The following is a 15317-nucleotide window of genomic DNA, read 5'->3' on the forward strand; positions in this document are numbered from 1 at the left end:
AAAGCAATTAACCATAAAGAATCTGAGGAACAATAATTTAAAATACTGGCAAACTAAATTCCGTGGCTTGCTTCCTTGACCTGAAAGGACACAAACTGTTCTTGCAGTCTTTCTCATGTTTCTCATTTCCCCATTCTTAGTCTTTGGCCACACAATAAATCTGATGAACGAATGGACACCACATCAGGGTTGCCTACATTTCAGGAACACTGACAGAAAGCAGAGTACAGGAGCGAAGAGCTCCGTTTTTCTGGAGTATCTGTTCAGCAGAGTTACACTGCTGTGTCAGGAAGAAACATTGGGGATGCAAAAATGGGGCACGTTTGAGTCGCCCAGACTCGCAGAAGGTCTGTGGCAGGACTAGTTGCAACAAGCGGCCCTCAAAACCTTCATCCTTCAAAGTCTGTTCTCCAAGCTTTTCTTACCTACCCACCTGCAGGTGTAACATTATTCTTTCTTTCCCCTCTCTATAATTTTATGGCCTTGTTAAAGCTCCACAATAAAATATCAGGCACTATAATCCACTGTGCAAAGTAATTAGAGGGTTGGCTGTTGCATGTAAGGACACTACTTTCTGTAAGACACCAAAATACATAGACATCAATTGAAACTAACAACACCAACCCCAAACCATCCCTACAGTGTCACAGAACAGGACGGGAACAGAGAAAGCCATGGAGCGAGTGAACATACTCTCTGATTTCATCAATTATTTTCTGCTTCTCTTCAATTTCATCCCTCAGCCTGGACAGCTGCTTCTGGTGGGCTTCCCTGTGGCTCTCCATCTGCTGCTCCAGGGCCTTCTGCGGAGCACAAAAACCAGAGCCATACATGGAACAGAAATCCAGTCACACACAGCTGAGCTTCCTTCTTACGTGTCAGCTAAATCAACCGATCCTTCTGGGTTTGGGCGAAGCTGATCAAGTCAATTCAGGAATCTGCCTGGTAGATCTTTCTGTGATTACAAAACTGTGCATCTACTCATCCAAGCATTTAATTCAGATAGTTTTTAGCAACGGATGCACACCAATTTCTACTCATCTTCTTGCAAAAACTACCGCACGTGAAAGGCAGGGTCTTAGCATATCAAGTGCCAAGAATGACACTGGTTTTACCAGTCCTCTATTATTTCACCTGTTTATTCACCACGAAAATATGTGTACAGCTATACCTGTGACAGAAGTAAAACACGAAACATCCTCCCCCTCTCTGAGAATTGTTTATGCACAGCCATTATTGAAATTCTAGGATTAGGTATATCTCAAGCAGTAAGAAAAACTCAATGCATCTCTTTAGGTTGCTAATAAAAGATTTGCTTATTTTCTTCCAACTGTAAGGAAGAACTGTACAACTGTTTTAATAACTTAAACTTTTTACGATGGAGGTAAAAGTTCTGAGGCTGACAAACCTCTGTCAGTACCCTTGCAAAAATATATTTTTCCTTTTATGCAATTTGCAACCCCATCAGAAACACAACTCCCACACCATTGCCTAACGTTTCTTCTTTGCATTCCAAAGGAAGAACAACATATCAGAAAACAGGTTTATATTTTCATTATTATTTCTAGGAGACAGTCATAACTCTTGCCAAACAATTTGGGAAAGTGGTCTGGCCTCTTCTTTTAATCAAGTTTTAGTACCTAAACTGTATTAACCCCAATAGTCTGACTCACTACTTAGCGAGCTGACTTTCAGCACAGTTCCACTGGCAAAAAATCAGAGTAACATCGAGGTGAATCAATATAATTTTTCAACCATATATACCAAAACTATCTCAAATGTGGACACAATGTACTGGCGCTTATATTTTGGTTCTCCCTTCGCGTGATTTGAGAAACGCAGGCATCTCCAGCGCAGCAAACACAGTCCACTGAACCCCTCTACTCTTTGAAGCTGGCTCAGCTTACAAACCGGTCTCAGCAGACGCGCTCACCTCAGAGGTTCAGACTGTAACTTACTTTTTTCCATCATCTGGTCAACAACCTCAGTACCAGCAAGTTCTCTAATTTCACACTGCGAAGGTCGCTCAATGACACAAGGTCAGGGTTTCTAACAGAGGAGGGAAGTGTTTTCTAAAAGCACGCAGCGTGTACAGGAAGACAAAATTACACCCCAATTACCAGCTTAATGAATGATTTCGCTGAGAAAAACCCTCCAAAACTGCAGCACGCCACACTACCTTCATCTCCTCGGCGTCCTGAAGCCGGGTCAGATGCTCCTTCTCCTTATCCTTGAAACTGACCTCGTGCATTTTTTCTGTTTAAAGTTGGAGACAGCTGAGAATTAACCGCACAGTTCTAGGACATGCTACGTCCAGCCATTACTAAAAAAAAACCCCACCAGTTTTTCTTTTTGGAGGGGGCAGCAGGATCACGGGAGATAGCTTTGGAGGGGCAGAAACAGCCATGGTTTCATGGAATCATAGAATCACTAAGGTTGGAAAAGATCATCAAGTCCAGCCATCACCCCAACACCCCCATGCCTGCTAAACCATGTCCCGAAGTGCCACATCTACATGTTTTTTGAACCCCTCCAGGGATGGGGACCCCACCACCGCCCTGGGCAGCCTGCTACTTCCCTGAGCAGCCTGTTTGCAGTACCCAAGCTGCGACCACACTGCCCAGACCCCCTCTTCCTTTACTAGCAGGCCCCATTGTTTTCAGCACACCCAGCACCTTTCCAACCCACCCTTGTCTCCTCGTATCCTACGTATCGCAATCCTCCTTGTCCCCTTTCGCTTTCTGCTGGGAAATGGTGCCTCCAGAACCAGGACATTTGTTATGAGTGGGGTAGGAAAATTAGCAGATAGAATAAAAATTTTATTCTAAAAAATGCAGGAGATGTTTTTAAAAAAAAAAAATAAAAAAAAAATCTCGTCACCACCTGCTGCTCCTGCAGTGAGAGAAGATCCCTTGTGCAGAAATCCAGAACAATGCTAAGGCTACTAGGTCACGTTGTAATTACACGTAAAACAGGAGCTTAGCAATGCTAGAAGAATTGTTTTGGATACACATTTTCCACATTAAATCAGAAGGAGAAAAAACAGCAATGCTTAAAATGAAGTCAGCTGGATCCTAGGAACCAGGAATGAGACCCCTTTTACTGACCCCAAGGGAAGCAGCTTCCTTTTGAATGGGGCAGGTCATTTGCCAGAGGGACCGCAGAAAATAGACGGATATCCAAGAATTTCACAGAACAGAGATTTAGCAAGATTGATTGGTGCTGTTTGGCTAAAGTAATTGTTCCAGTTTTTTCTTTCTCATATCATTAAAGCACTAGGTGAAGCTTGTCATGAAGTTTTTTATTCTTTTGAAAAGTTAAGTTGCTCTGCATTTTGTGAGGGAACTAGGCTGAAAAGGATAATCCTGGTTTTATCTGAAGTGTGATGTACTACAAGGAAGTGCAACGTGTTAAATATTTTGAACCACAGTTCTGTGTCTTCACCACAAAATACCAAGCAGACAACAAAATGCTGTAGGACTACTGTACCTACGAAACTACAGTCAACACTGAACTGTCTAAGATACAGCTGGGAAAGGAAATGACAACCACGAGACCCAGCGTTGTACCTTGAGCACGTAACTTGGCAAGTTCTTCATTGAGAGAGTCCTGGGACTCTTCCAGCTGCCTTCTCTTCTGCTCCATGTTTTGCATGTAGTCTGTAAGGGACTTGATCTTTGCTTCATGCTTTAAAGACAAAGGAGATAGCAATGAGATGTGAGTACCACAGCTTGTTACCTAGGAATTCAGGTACTGTCCTACAAAAAGGAGGAAAAATAGAAAGCTCTCCACATCCAGAGCTGGTGACTAGAAGAAAATACAGCAAAAGATCTGAGAAAGAGCTAATGGACCAAAGCAGCCTGCGTTTTTAAAGGTCACATTTATTACCCCAAGACATACACTGAACAGCACAGACAGTAACTCCAAAACATCACGGGAAGCTCATGACTCGGTGTTGAACAAACAGCAGCAGCTTTCCAAAACCAGCTGAACACTGGGCTTCTGCGGTGCCTGCCTGGGTGCTTCAACCTGCGGAAGCTCACATAGACTTTCCCCAGCCATCCTGATGATTTGTTTCTTGCTAACATCCCTTTGAGCTAGAAGGGTTTATGCTTAAATAGCAAAGAAGAATGTATGGAAAATATATTAAAAAAAAAGAAATTTTCTAAGTCGAAGTAAAATTAAGATATTTTCTGGGAATTGTTACGTCCTGTTTATGTGCCACTGAAGCACTCATAGTTCACTGTTCTTAAAGTTCACCTCCCCAGAGAGGGGTTGAGACCTCTAGGTTGGTGCTACTGTAAAGATCAGACCTAGAAAGAAGTAATCCTCAGCAGGAACTAAAACAGCTCAGACCCTCCTGGCCCCCGCGTCTCCAGAAAGGGAAGGGCGCGTGCCCGAGTTGCACATTTTGGGCAATAAGTCCTCCAACAGATTCCTAAACCTGACAAGAAATTTAGTCAACTCCCAGCTTGGCTACAAATGTTCTGGCTCCAAAATGGAGACTCTTGGTCTGGTACACAGCAGCGATGCACCATTTTATGGGTCAGCTTAACACCGTAACTGCGCAGCCCTGTGATACGGCATCGCCATTGGTAGCAACAGGCCTCCAGCTTCGGACTGAGCTTGCAAGGCTTGATCCCTCTGAGCTCTTCCTGATCTGCCTTGAAGCTTTGCTTTGCTTTTCCTTGGTGGCTTTACAGATAAGGTGCCTTTGCCCATCAACAAAATTTTGAGCACAAAACCACCTGGCTTCTTCCCACAGACGGGCCTCAATGTGCACCCAGTTGTAGAACCTGCAAAACGCCAAGGCAAGGTGATCACCCACTTAAGAGTATTTCTACTTGGTTTCTTGACCACGTGAACATACAGAAGTCTCTCGAATCCTAACCCTCCAGTCTTCTGTAAGCATGTACTGAGGACACCAGTTAGGTCATGCCTGTGAAGAGCTGAGCACTGAAGCTCTCCGAGTCTCCGGCGTGACCACAGCGTAAGAGGACAAAAACCAATGTTGCAGATGCAGCTGGGCTGCCTTCCGCTCACTCCTTCACTGGGTCAGTGCAAGCCAACACCACGGCTGATGGAGGCTGTCCCACCACCAAGACCTTTCGTCCCAGCTCTGTGGTCCTGCTCCTCTCCTGCCAGCAGCAGCATGCACTCAGCCGCCTTGCGAGTCAACCCTCCATCTGCTTTACTAACGCAAGTTCCCAAGGAGAGGGAGCAGCACCAGTTGGCAGGATGGCTTCCTTCAGCGGCCATGCCAGCCCAGGGTCTGCTTTAAGACAGGATGAAAAGTATAGTTCTTCCTTCGCTTTTTTGGACAGCCAATACCCTCAGGACTCCAGCCTCCTATAATACTAAGAAGCACGCTCCCAGCTACAGCTTTACTAAGTAGAACTAAATGAAAACATTCAAGCTGCAGGACAAGAGGCTATCCTTGCCCTAGATTTTCTTAGACGAACCGATAGCAAATCAAATACAGTAAACCATATGGTCTCCTCCCCTTCACACGTCCACTTCAAAGCTGCTGAGCATGTCGAAGCGGATCAGTCCCCTCTCCTGCAGCAGGCTGCGGCAAGCATTGCTGCTTGTAACCGCCACCCGCTGTGAAGCCCTCCTACCATCTGGATTTCTATCTTATACAGTAATGTTTTCCATAACGTATTGTTTTATGTATTGCGACCTAGCTATGTTGGTAGCACACTAACAGACCAGATACGGGTGATCTCCAAATGTTTTGCTAGTGAACCATAGAATCGCTGCTTCCCTTCTCAAGTCACTTTTAAAGTGAAGGTACAAGATACAAATTCACGCCGAGGAAATCATTCCGAGGAGGATTCTCAGTATTATGTCATAGAATACATTCTGAGATCTACAGCAGGACCCGATCTTGCCACAGAATGTGCTGAAAAACACTGAGGGGGAGGAATGGGAGAAGAGAGAAAAAACAATAAAATGGGCAAGAGAAACACCACTCCGCTCCCTCAAGTCTCATTTCTCACTCCTAGCACACACATTTCACACGGAAGGAGGCCTCATCAAACCTTGCTGCAATGAGACAGGGAAGGAAGAAACGTACCTGTGAAATGAGGAGCTGGCAAGCTGCAAGCTCCCTCTCGCTGGCGTTCATCTTCCTGTTGGAGTCTATCTGGGCGCTCTCCAGCTGCTTGCTGCGGTTGACCAGGGACTTCACCTCTGACTTCATCTTGCTGATGTAGAGCCGTGCCATGGTGAACTCCTCCTCAATCACCCCGTTCACATCTGCTAACTAAGCACACGGAAGATTGCAATCCTGAAGGTGTGGCTGTCACAGGTAAGTCAGTGCAAAGCAGCCTTCCTGCTGTCAAACTCTTGTCTAGAGCGAGGAAGCCTCTGTGAAAGCACAGCAGCCCTCAAGGAGCACCCACAGACCTCCAGGTCACCTTTAAACACGTTATACCGCGCTGTTTCTTACAGCCTTCACTGATCAGCTGCAAAAGTGAGAAATTAAGGCTTGTGCTCACAGTGTGCTTCATCAGTTTAGTGGTTCAACATCTAAAGTAATCGAGCCCGCCATCGCGGCAGGAGCGTATTTTAGAGAAATCTTCTCATGTCAACAGCACAGGAAATTTTTTCTTCTTTCAAACTGCTAAAAGCTGAACTTCATTTTCAAAGAAGTCCTTAAAGAAGTCACCTCTTGAAGGGTTGCGCTTCTTGAATAAGGAGCTGTTAAGACAGACATAGGTCTGGAAATCTCACCTGGCAGGAAAGAAATGATCCCTCTCATCTCTAAATATTAGTACCATTCTATTTATACATCATTTCCTCCCCTGGTTTAACATGGTGCCTTTTATTTGTATGTCTTTCTCTTCATGATTTTTCTTCAAATACTCAATCCATGTAACCCCCTGCCGAGCCGTGAAGGTTCTCCTTGAGCGAGCATATGGCCAGCAACTTCAGCTGCTTCTCACCTTTCCCTCAGCACCACCAAGGGGCAGGCAACACGTGCCGTATCTTCTCGCAACAGCCTAAAAAAATGCGACTGCTTCCAAACCTCTCGGTCTGGTCTGAAATAGACACACTTCGAGAAGATGCTAATTGCCAACAAATTTGGAATTATTCTTCTATAAGCTTCTCAATCTGGCCTTATTTACACTGACAGCTGTCCTGTAAAATGCTGACATCTTAGTTACCATAAAAATTTTTTTCAAGCAGCCTCTGCCTCCATTTTCCAAGATTTCCTGTTACAGTTCCTATTGCAATGGCCACCAGAGGCTGCTGCAACATCTAGCAAAGTCTGGGCTTGCAGTCCCGGCATCTGCATAACCACATCAGACCACAGGGATCCTGTCCTCTGCAGTAAGAGCGGGCTGGAGCATCTGCTGACCTCAGGGAGCGTTAGCAGGGTATCAACGACTCTCGGAGCCAGCTCAAAGCACTCCAGCCACGCAGTCGCACTTTTAGCTTGGAAAGTTCAGGAAAGTTCATCGCTCCAAAACTGAGAAGTGAGCCAAAAGCAAAAAAGTGGAGTGCATTGCAAGGCATTTATGTACATCTCTAAAATTAATTTCTTACCCAGTTTTAGCAATTGCTATTTTTCACGTGGTTAAATGGACAGATGACAGTAACATCACCAGGAAGATCTTCCAGGCCATGACCAGCTTCATAGCATCATGGAATGATTCCATCAGAGATGTTTCATTTAGTGACAACCCTACAAATCTCTTCTCTGAGGCTTAGCATTTTGTTCATCTACACCACGAGAAGCGTGACAAAATGAGCAGCTACCTCCTCCACCGTGTCTGTAAATCCAAGGGCCAGACAGAATGCAAATTTCAAAGCAAAGCTGGACAAAATTTGCACCACCTCCAGGCACATTCAGATACCAAAGTTCCTGCTGTTTCAACCACCGTCACTCCTATTCTTCCCTTCTTACTTCAGAGGAAAATGATCCTCTGCATTTTTTCCTCTATATAGGTCATTAGTCAATACCCAAAAGTTAAGCTGGTCTTACCATCGTGTAATTATTTCTGTGGTATCTACTGCAAATTCAGCAGTGCTGGAAATCAGTAATTTTAAAGCACCTTGTGTTCAGAAACACACACAAAAGCGTGGGCTCTTTGACGAAGCCAGCCGCTGTTGAAAGGGAATCAACACCAGCAGGCAGAAAACACAATTTCCCTGCAGATCTTTTCATTTGGGTGTCCTGGACGGCCATCAGTACAGACCTCTGGCTTTGAGAACTGGTCACCTTCAGCTCCACAAGAGTTTTACGACAAACTTCAAACAGAAAGGTAGCCACTCAGAAGCAAAATCTCACTGATAAAGACTCTTCAGATTCTGGAAACATGGGGTCATGCCACATAAATGTGGTAATTATGTGCACAGACACCGACCATCTCTGACCCAGACAAGATCTCTTCAGCGTTCTACTCCATGCTCTAGCCAGGATTTAAGCAGCAGCGTCCTGGGAGCAGGGCTCCTGTATCACACATATCCCACGCCAAGTATTTTTACATTGCAGGAGGTGCGGGATGCAAGCAACAAAGATAGCCAACTTACTGTTTTAACATCGTTAGTACCAATGATTCCTCCAATCTCTCCCAGGTCCTTCAGCAGCAAGTTCAAGATTTCTGTGGCTCTCTTCTTCTGATGGTTACTGAGCTCCTGCAACTGGCCCAGCTCCCTCTGGGTCGCCGTCAGGGTGCTCTGAAAAGGTTTAAAAGCAAAAGTTACCCTCCCCTCCTCAGTTCTTCTGACACATCTAGGTTAGATGGTATTGTCTTGCATTTTCCCCGAACACGCCTGCTGGCTCGAGGTGCCGACGCGTACAATTCCACCTTGCCATAATCCCCTTTCACAACTCACTTGCTAACGAGGCTACTTTAGATCTATTAAACGTAGTAAATCCTGTAAGAATCTGATTTGCATAATACGTGTCAAAGAAGGTTAATCGCAGAGAAACAGGTATAGAAGGACATAAACCTCATTTTTTTTTTCAAACAGATTTCATAGTAATCTGTTTTACTGCAGCGGGTAACAAAGTCTTCCATGAAAACAGACTTTTTAACAACAGCTTCCTCAGCTTGTGCAAGGAATTGAGGAACAAGGATGTATTAAGGTAGTACGCCAATCTTGGTTTTTCTCAGACCAGATTTTTTCCTTAAGACACATCAGCTGAAAAAGCTGATTTTTTTGTTTTCTGATTCCTTCCTTGAGGTCCCCTGACTCTGTATAAAACCCCTGCCCCACAGCACAGAGTCCAGAAAAACACTAAACGCTGCAATTTGCGTGAAGCAGATTTTCACATCTTTCTTGGCATAATGCACTTTTTAAATAACCAAAACACAGAATGGCCAGTTCTCACATTCAGCTCAGCTGCAGCTGCGGTGTGCAAAATACAGGGCGCTTGTAACAGAGCCACAATCTGCCACCAGCTTCCACAGAGCAGTTTCTGAATTATCTAAATTTTATTGTTTAATTAAGACAGAAGAGAGAGGGGAGCATCAGCAAATATAGATCTTTTAACAGCTTCCCTGCTACTCCAATTTTTAAACTGCATAATGACATACTTGGCAGCAGTATCTGAAAGATCCCTGAAATGGCACAGAACCCCTCTGGAAATCTTTAGTGGAAGAGCAGAGTTGGGGGAGAGGAGTGAATCAGCCCTATAAACCGCTTGCTCTTACGCTCTTCTGTGCCAGCTCGTCAGCCAGCTGCTCGTTGGCTCTTGTTTTGTCCTCCACCTCTTGGGATTTCTGGTCATAATTGACAGCTAACTCTTCCAGGGCTTGAAGGACCTCTTTCACTTCATCTTTTGCTGCTTCGTTCTCAATTTGAAGACGGGTCAGCTCCTCTTGAATCTTCTCATAATCTCTCCTGGTAGAGGCCAAAAGCTGGAAGCAGATAGCACAGAGGTGTTAGGTCACCCAAGAACTCATTCAAAAGACAACACTGAAAAGGGCAAAACCAGACAAGGACAGAAAGAAAGCGTGAGCACACCAGCGTGCATCCAAGAGAAAGAAAGCAGGAGAGAAGAGATCCTGCTACTCTACCAGAAACAGCATCAGCTTCAGCATCAATCTATCTGAAGAAAACAAAAAAGGCTCTGAACTTCAATGAAGAGAAAAATCTTAATCAAATCCTACTATAACACAAGACTGAGGCAGAGGCATTTATTTTAAACAGTATCCTAGGTCCTAATGAGTTTTCTGCCCTCAATCCAATGCTCCAGCTAGGACCAAAAAATACCACAAAGTAAAATGCTCAAACACAGCCTCGCAGCTTTGAAGTGAACCAAGTAAAAACGCTCTCTGAGGTCTCTCAAAGATCTTGCAGCGTTAGAGGAATATTTTGATAAGCAAACCTATGATGGTTATTCTTGGTTATCATCTGAAGCCTGATGCTTAAAGACAGATTAGCTACTTGTATTTGCTGAGGCAAAATATGAACTAAAGCAGAAAATACAGACTTCACACACACTAGTGAGCATTTCCAATTTGTAAAACTCGTTAAATTTATGCTTTGCACGCTACTAATAGAGATGTTGAAGTTTCAGTGACAGTGGTGATACAAGAGGTCAGCTGCAGGGTCTGATCCCTTGCCCTTGCACCACTCCATCTTCATTCAGATATTAAAGTCTCGAAAATTCAGATATCAGGTTCTTGGCACAAAACCAGACTCAACAGCAGCCCTATACTGCAGAATGATGTGAAAATAAATAAAAGGTACCACTGAACGTTTTTTGCTAGTATCGCACTTTTGAGAATAATAACTAAATCAGGACTTCACATTGCATAAAAACATAAAACACAGAATAACAGCATACCAAACCAGTGCATGAGATACAAGAAGGCATACATGCTCAACCTAACAGCAAACTTTGAACGTTCATTGACAGAACTCACTTATTTCCAAGCCTTCCCATGTATGGATTAGCATAACGTTACTCTGCTGCAGCTTTCTTGAACAGGAGAACCAAACCTGCGCTCCTGAAGTGTGCTGGGTGGACTTCTCCCAACCTGCCCCACCACTGCCCACGGCCTCTTGGGCCATGAAGAAGCTGAGCGTGAGACCCCACGCAAAACAGAAACACCTCTCTAAAACGGACCACCTAAAAGGAGAATGTCAGAGAAGACGCTGCTTTTTTTGGCTCAGAGTGCTAATGGAAAATAGGAAACCAAGCAGGCAGCTTCAGACACTGGCACGTGCCCAAAGTGCCGAAGAGAGGATTCAGATGTAAGGAAAATTTATCTCGCTGGTAATGCCGCAGCCTCAGAAGTGCACTCACGTTACGGAAAAACCCACTGAACTGCCAAAGCCAGATGGCATGTAAATATTTAAACAACAAAATAGCTTAAAATAATCTTTCTACTAAACACAGATGGAACTATTATTTACATTTACTTAAGAAATTTTCTGTGTGAATATTACTGTGACTTCAAGTAAAAGGAAGTGTTATATATCACTGAGATCATCAACACAGCTCCCCAGTAGATTCTTGTTGATATAACGTGGAAAAATATACCAAGATTTAAAAAAGCTATTAATAACACATTATACCAATCAGCTGCAAACAAAGGGAAGGAGACGATGGCTGCAGCAGGTCGCAGATCCATCCACGCACACAAGGGTGGAAGAATCCGAATCCCCCCCAAAACACACACCCAAAGGAACAGCCAGCGGTGAAAAGGTACTAAAAGATACCAGTATCAGCACAATGCCATCTGCAGCAGGCCTTAGATTTGTAATTAACCTGCTAGCTTAATCAAGCAGAAAAAGAGTGCTCTGGCTAATTAGGGGGAAGCAGAGCGAGGCAGCTGCCCCGCAGCACGTCTATCACGGAGCCAGTCACAGCTCTCGGAGAGAACAGGTACATCGCTCCCGCAGCCCAGGTGAAGCCTGCGTGTGGAAGACAAAATCATGAAAAATGAATTCCATTCCCTTAAAGAAGGAAACAAAAGCAATGCATTAGCTTTCAAAGGTAAGCGATGGACAAGCTTCTCAGACGAACCAGCTAAACCTTCTGAGCAAGCGGTGCAACGCCAGCTGCTGAGATTTCAGTAAGTCAGCAAAGCTAGACTAGAATATGTGAAAAAAAGGGGGAAAAGTGGTCTGTCAGGCAAGGATTAGGGGCCACGGAAAACTTGATTCATCTTCCAGATGCAATATTGATTATGGAACACAGAGAGAGTGGGGAATAAGCCAGCGTACAGCACGCTCCCAAACACCTAACACAAAGAAAGGAATACACATCACCCAAAAAATAAGACACAAGAAAAACCATGAGGGTAAAACAAGCTTTAGATGAAAACACTGATGTAAAAAAGCTAGGAGAAGTGAGATGGCATAAATAACACACATCAGAAAATAACGTTGCTGAGAATGCCTAAAATTCTGTTACATTTGTACAGCCACGGACATGAGCAGCACGCAATACAGAGTAATAAAAAAGAAGTTTTGGCAAGAGAATGAAGAGCTTAATCACGGAGCAGAAAAAAGCTGGTCAGTCCTGCAGCGAGGCTGAGTCCCCAAAGGTGGCAGGTAAGTCAGGAGTGACGAGCAGCAGACAATTTTCACACGTTTTTCTCTCCCTGGTAAGGAGCTAAACCTTCGAAACCCTTTCTGAGAGCTTGGATAAGGATTGAGACAGACAGAATAATTTTTCTGTTACCAGAGAGGTTTCACACCCCAAAAAAGCAGCCAGCACAATGCTGTACTCCAGCTGAAGGGGCTCGGGCAGCTGGGAGAGGCACGGTCCTAGAGACTTCCGGCAGCGTTGCGCGCAAAGGGAGACCAACGTTTCGGAACACCAGTGATGGGTGAACTCCCACACCGGGATTATATCCTTGGTCTGAAGGGTCCTTCTCCAGTTTCCCACAGATTGAAAACCAGCACAAAACCATCTTCTAAGAAATATCACAGCAGCATTTGGGGAACTCGGTGATTTGGGGGAACTCGGTGATTTGGTGTTATTGCCAGATTTTGCACCTTCAAAACCTCTCGTAAACACATGACAGATAAGGAAATGACTTGACTGTAAGTTTAGTGATCATATTCCCAATTTGAAAACAACAAACATTCCTTTTACAGACAGACACGATATAAAATGTTTAAAGTGAGCAATCCAAGGTTTTAAAGCAAATCTGTGGCAGCACCAATAATCAGCTTTTCAGTCTCTCAGATTTCTCTCAATACTGGCTCTAATGACCAAAATAATGAACATCAGTAGTTTATTACCAGGAGTAATGTTTATACCGTCGAACTAGGAAATCTGTAACTACCTGCAGACCACAGTGTTGGGATATCTGGAAGGACACAGTCATACTGAAAAACACATTTGAAGAGAAAAATACTGGCCATGCTCCTACCTTGGTACCTCCAGCGTCACCTCCCAGCAGGATGGTATGCTATTCTCGGGAGTTAGCAAGGCTTAATGCTCTTCTGAGAATATTGTGAAATTTGAAGGTTAAACCTAGCTGTGACACAGGTTTCTCTTACCTATTGCATTTTAGTCAGTTAATATGATCATATCTAGCCAACAGCTGTGACAGAATTACTAAACAAGGGCCTCATCAGCAAAATAGAAGGGTTTTTTTTTAATTTGTTCACTTCTTTACCTCCTCTTGATCCAGCATTTGTTGCTTTAGTTTTTCAGCCAACTGGCTCTGCTGGTTGATTTCATCATCCTGCAACGAAAGAGGGTTGCAGATTTTTAGTTTCTTTTCACAGTTCTCGTTTGGTCACTTTTATTTCCCCTTTCTAGAAAAGAAGGAAGAATAACGCCATAGCAAACCTTGTGCTCGTTTGAGTGGTATGAGAGGAGAGAAAAATACACATCACAGAGCTACGCAGTAAAAACAGGGCATACATGGAGTTGTCTCTAGTACATCCCAAAGCAGAGGCGTCCCTGAGGGTAAAGAATCACAGAATGGTCGGGGTTGGAAGGGACCTCTGTGGATCATCTAGTCCAGCCCCACAAAGAAGACACTGATGTGGTCAGAGTTGCACCTTACAACTTGCAGGAGACTTTTCCAACACAGGTGATGTTCTATAGATGTACAAATACATACACACCCTCTCCCTCTCTTACTCTGACCCCAGATTTCAGCTAAGGAGAGATCTTTAGAGCCAGGTTTATTAACCGACTACAATTTACAGCTAGCTCTGAATCGCACTTATGAAAGAGGAAGCTGAACCCACACCACAGAACTTGGACCCCTCAACTGCAGAATTTGTATTTTCCTACTCCATCACAGCCCTTTAAGAAAACACTGCCAGGCAACACACAGCCAGGCATCCAATTTTACTGGCAATTCAACTCCCTTGTTAGACAGCATCCTCGTGGGCAGGAACTGCTCTTCAGTACAGAAGAGAGACGATGGTGGTCTCCCCTGTAGAAGCCCTTCCTCCAAAACGCCATGGAAGGCACCCCAAGCACAGCCCCTGACCAGGTCCATCACTGCTCCTGTGACGGACAGCCTTCCCTAAAGCACTCACCAACGATTAACGGTTGCTTTTTACCCTATCAGAGTCAACTGATCTTTCGTGTTTCACTGACAAGCGCGCTCATAGATTGATTTCTGATGGCACACACAGCTATCAAGTAGAACATATCGAATCAAAGTAGGATATGTTGAATCACTTGCTAATATTAAAATAGTCCCAGATACAGCATAAGAATGGTCAATACTGTAACAAGTTCTAACTGGCGATATTTTGGTTTTGTTTTGGGGGTCAAATACCTTCTCATTTCTTATAGTACTGCAGTAATGCACCAAATTCTGGTTCCTGTGCGTTCTGGTGTAAAACTCAAACCTGCTGCCAGTTCCCTCACAAATAATTCAATGGGCTTTGCTACTTTTGTTGAGGGAAAGTGAAAGAACGACTGGCTTTTTTTCTTTTTCTAATCAATACGCAAAAGCTAGAGACTGCTACCAGGAATGTGTTCTCCATCACAGAAAAGCTGTAATTTCTTTAAAGACCTTAACTGCTATATTGAATGCCATCAACCTACTGCTGCGCGCAGCGAGACTGCAGAGAGACCTCAGGCACATCAGGGGCGAGGCTTAAACACAACTATCCGCTCCCTCCCTCGGTATGCAGAAACAGCCAGACTTTCTTATTCACACACAAGGAAAAAGTGGGCTTTCTTCTGGTATTTTCCTGCTAATTACAATCGTAAAGTTAACATGAAGTTTTGACTCATGATTAAAGCTACCCTGAAAAATTTCGCTAGACAGCCTTTCAAGCTGTTCTCGTCCATAACGGTCAATGGCTTTAGTCTGCCTTTTTGTCTCCACTTCTTCTCTTCAGACACGCCAAAGCTGTTAATGGCA

The 15317-nt window shown here is 44.2% G+C and overlaps 1 protein-coding gene across 1 annotated transcript in view; it reads right to left on the reverse strand.

Moving 5' to 3' along the window:
- The window catches only part of KIF5C (kinesin family member 5C), an 89175-nt gene that overhangs the window by 16281 nt on the left and 57577 nt on the right, over positions 1–15317 (reverse strand). Inside the window, exons 13-19 of the mRNA XM_075429984.1 lie at positions 13599–13667; positions 9669–9875; positions 8542–8688; positions 6080–6268; positions 3570–3687; positions 2180–2256; positions 694–803 (exon numbers count right to left, since the gene is read on the reverse strand). Coding sequence (XP_075286099.1) covers positions 694–803; positions 2180–2256; positions 3570–3687; positions 6080–6268; positions 8542–8688; positions 9669–9875; positions 13599–13667 — 917 coding nt within the window. The remainder of the gene's footprint in view (positions 1–693; positions 804–2179; positions 2257–3569; positions 3688–6079; positions 6269–8541; positions 8689–9668; positions 9876–13598; positions 13668–15317) is intronic.

The sequence above is a fragment of the Opisthocomus hoazin genome, chromosome 9 (genome assembly GCF_030867145.1).
Source record: "Opisthocomus hoazin isolate bOpiHoa1 chromosome 9, bOpiHoa1.hap1, whole genome shotgun sequence".
Lineage (NCBI taxonomy): Eukaryota > Metazoa > Chordata > Aves > Opisthocomiformes > Opisthocomidae > Opisthocomus > Opisthocomus hoazin.